Below are 4,004 nucleotides of genomic sequence, written 5' to 3' on the forward strand. Positions count from 1 at the left end.
TATTTTCTGGCGCCAAAGTTATTCCAAACACTCCTTGAGAAATGAGAATGGAGAAGAACGCAGAAGAGCATGTGAAACAAGGTTTTCTGGAGAATTCGTAGGAGAAAGAAACCCTAAATGTTGCAATTAATGGTGAGATTTCTGTATATGGAAGGATGGATAGATACAGGGTGGCACGTATGTATACATCGGTGGTTATTTAGCGCCAAGAACACCTTTTCAAACTGTGGGCCCATTTGAAACGCTAGTTTCTTTTGACTTTGACAAATATGTCAAAACATTTACTACCGCTATAAACGTAAATAAATCAGCATTTATTGACGATATCTTTATTTTGGATCTGTGATTTTTTTTTCAACTAAATCATTTTCAGATTAATTTTATTTTAATATGTCTAATTTTACTCGAAATAGTAAAATCTTAATTAAAAAATACAAAAACAAAAGTGAACATTTGCACATGAAAAAAATACATTTTCTTAGACTCTTAAGGATACCTTCAAGATTAATCGTGTCTATATGTATATTATAAGTTTATAACAAAATAAATACCGCTTTTAATTAAAATAAAATTTGAGTCTATTAACCCGGTTTATATTTGCCAATATACACCAATGGCTAATCCAATGAGCTCGTGCCACCTAGGGCTAGGGAGTGGTCTCGGACATGTCGGGCTCCACCTCAGCTGCTAGAAGAAGGGGCTCTAATTTTCCAAGTTGGGAGAAGAAGATATGAGAAAAGAGGGAGTGGGGGAGAAGAAGAAGAAGAAGAATAAGGGAATGGAGAGACTCTACAAGTAACTATCGAGTTGGGTTGTTTACACACCAAGTAGACAGGGCGGTGTTTACCGAGGTTTTTCAGCATCTGCAGAGCCCTTGCCGAACCCACTGCCTCAACCAAATTGGCACCTACTATTTGTCCTTACGATGATCATAAATGTTTCTAAAACCGAATCTGAAAGATACAAAATGCAACATGTAGACTCTCACTTAATTACGATTTCATTGGTATGAGATAGTATAATAATATCAATATTTTAGATAAACATTCAGTTTCAAACGATATAGAATGGCTAATCTAGTCTTAGTAATATTTTTAAAACATCCACAATCATCGACCTCAAACATAGTTTTTTGTTTTGTCATATCATTTTTCTACTAATTTTATCAAACAAAAACATATTGACTTAAACATTCTCCAATCATTGACCATTTTGAAAAGTTTTTTTTTATATTTAACTAATATATCATTATTTATACGGAATGCACTACAAAACATTCTCATCTTAATTTGTCATTTTTTTTAAAACGCTAATTTTTTTAAAATGAAATATTATACGACAAAAACATTTAATTAAAATAATAAAGTCTAAAACGAAAATTTTGAAAATTAAATTAAACATTTTCGAGTTTTTTTTTCTAAAAATACGAAGAATGATAAATTCTAACATATATAGATATAAAAGTACCAAAAATATTATATTATACTTAAGAATTTAATATGAAATATTATGTTATAATTAAAAATTCAACATTAAAATGAAATATTATTTAATATTTATTAAAAAAGATAGTTAATAGATGACAAAAATTTAAAATTAACAATATAATTAATGAGTAAAATGAAATATCATTGATTATAATTAAAGAGGGTGGTTACTTGTATTAAAGACAAACTTAAAAAAACATTTAGTTCATATGTACATTATAACGATGGTAAAAAGTTAGTTTTGAAATCCATGATAAAATTCGACATTTTCATTGATCTTTTATTAGAGATGCTCTTACTTCTTTTGGTCGAGGGAGTTCATCCCTCTCATCCCTTCCAACCTACATTGTCATATCAATATTTCTATTTTCTTTCTCTTTCAACCCTTCTATTCCTAAGCATGTGAAAACCTAATCCTCTTAACCCAAACACTCTGGTACAAGTATACAAGCATAAGTCATCCACAATGGGAGTTGTATGAGGGTTTAATAGATTAAATGTGAATATAACATAGAGGAGAGAGAGTGTGGAGTTGAATGGTCATTGAACGATGCTATAGAATTGTAATGAAAATTTATGAATTTTTTAAGAATTAAATTGAATGTGTATATTCTCTTTCCTACATGTCAATCTATTAAACTCTCCATGGGTTTAATCCATTGGAGATGACCTAAATTACAACTAACCAATAAAGAAACTTTGAAGGTTGGGCATTTTAAGGAAGTCACATCGGCTTCAAATTCTTGCGGTACCAGAAGGGGTAGAATGGTTTTTCCTTACGTACCGGCGGTACCTAGCTATATGGCATCCCGCAACCCGTCTTTCACCACTCCCTCCACTAAGTTAGGTATAGCTGGTAGTTATTGTAGTTATACATAACCAAATTAATTTGTTAGGGAAAAGGTCTTAAAAAGTGATTTTGCAAGTTCAGTTTATTTTAACACATGAACAACTGGTTACTGATGTTTTCGCCAATTTTGATCATTGGTTACGAGAAGGTTCTTTTTTCTTTGATCCAACTTTCATGTTGTTTCCTACTCTAAACATGTGAACCATATATAATGATTATGGAGCAATATCTTAATATTGTACGTAGTGTTAATTATAGCATGCATGACTTAATACTTTAATAAGGGCCAAATTGTTTTAACTTGCATTACGGAACCATAGATGTACAACTTCACAACATCACATATACTCTGAAATTACGAAACATTTAAAAAAAAAAATACGAACATACATCAACAAAGTGGTTCAATGGAAGTCCTATATCAGTTTTAGCTGCAGCTGCCTCTTCAATTTCTGCAGTCCTCCAACATCAATGCAACATCCAAATCCATTTCTCATCATCAATTCCTGCAAGTAATATTAATACCATCAAAATAAATGATTGATAACAATGATTCAACATGTTTAAAACGAGGATATATAATTACCGTTGAATGATTGCTTTGATGTGATTCGACAACTTTCTGGAGATAATTTCTTCTTCGGCTCATCATAATCAGCTCACCAAGTGTCAATGGCTTACTCTCAGCAGCATAGCTAACAATCTGAGTACAAGAATTCGTTGGTGGAGCCCTATTTACTGAACCACCAACGGTTTCAAAGAAACCAGCTTTCGGGGTCAAAAGCGGAAACATGCATTCCAAGAACGATGATCCAGCTAGCGTTGTTGTACCAGTCGCACAGCTGCTTGCCATACTCTCGGTTTCCCAAGCTGGCGATGAAGGGGCTTGAAGGTAGCCACTGTTATCGGATTTCGATTCTGCCATTTCACCATGTTCAAATTCTTCAGTTTCTTCAAGCTCGTCATCAGAAGAATCGCAAAACGGATTGTTTTTATGGTGTTTTGGTGATGAGTAAATGATTCCCAGCTCAGGTTCCGAAACATGAAGTTCCTGATGTTCAAGATCAGAATCCGAATCGCAAAACGGGTTGTTTCTGCTGTGGTGGTGCAGACGTGGTGAAGAAGAAGGCATGATAATCTTGGTGTGGGAAAAAGGAGTAAGTAGTGGTGTTCCTGGTTTTTCTTCCCATGTAAACGGAATTGAAGCAATCAGTTTAACAGGCAGTTGCATGATGGGATTAACGCGTTTCCATCCTGGTTTCGGTGTTCCTGGCTTTTCTTCCCAGAGAAAAGGAACTGAAATTGATTGTTTGATTCGTGTGGCAGTAGGGTTTTCTGTGGTTTCTTGATCTGCCATAGTGTTTCAGTACTGTTTGATCGATGATCTGGTTCAGTTTGAGTGCATGTTTTTATGTATGAAGTTAAGAGAGTTGGTAGAAGTGGGTTTAGTAGTTATATGGGTATGTTGAACCAGAACAATTCCCATGTGATTACCTCATCACTTGAACCTGTGTTAAGGTTTAGGTGGGCGATTCAATATTTATAATCACCAAACTTTAGATAAACTTAAGAGGTTTAAAATCATGTAGCCAATATAGGGCAAGAGTCTTATGCAAGTGTGAGATTGAAAGATAACAATGGTATGTATAATATATATTTTTATAAAA

At 33.6% G+C, this 4,004-nt stretch overlaps 1 protein-coding gene across 1 annotated transcript; it reads right to left on the bottom strand.

Moving 5' to 3' along the window:
* Positions 1-2,621: 2,621 nt before the first annotated feature.
* Positions 2,622-3,708, bottom strand: LOC145133895 (hydroxyproline-rich glycoprotein family protein). The gene is made up of 2 exons (XM_079068846.1): positions 2,924-3,708; positions 2,622-2,843 (listed from the first exon to the last, which is right to left on the bottom strand). Exons 1-2 carry the CDS (start codon positions 3,692-3,694, stop codon positions 2,754-2,756), a joined length of 861 nt encoding a protein of 286 aa, XP_078924972.1. The 5' UTR covers positions 3,695-3,708; the 3' UTR covers positions 2,622-2,753.
* Between the last annotated feature and the right edge of the window lie 296 nt (positions 3,709-4,004).

Source organism: Lactuca virosa, chromosome 8 (genome assembly GCF_052849685.1).
Source record: "Lactuca virosa cultivar CGN04683 chromosome 8, Lactuca_virosa_CGN04683_v6, whole genome shotgun sequence".
Lineage (NCBI taxonomy): Eukaryota > Viridiplantae > Streptophyta > Magnoliopsida > Asterales > Asteraceae > Lactuca > Lactuca virosa.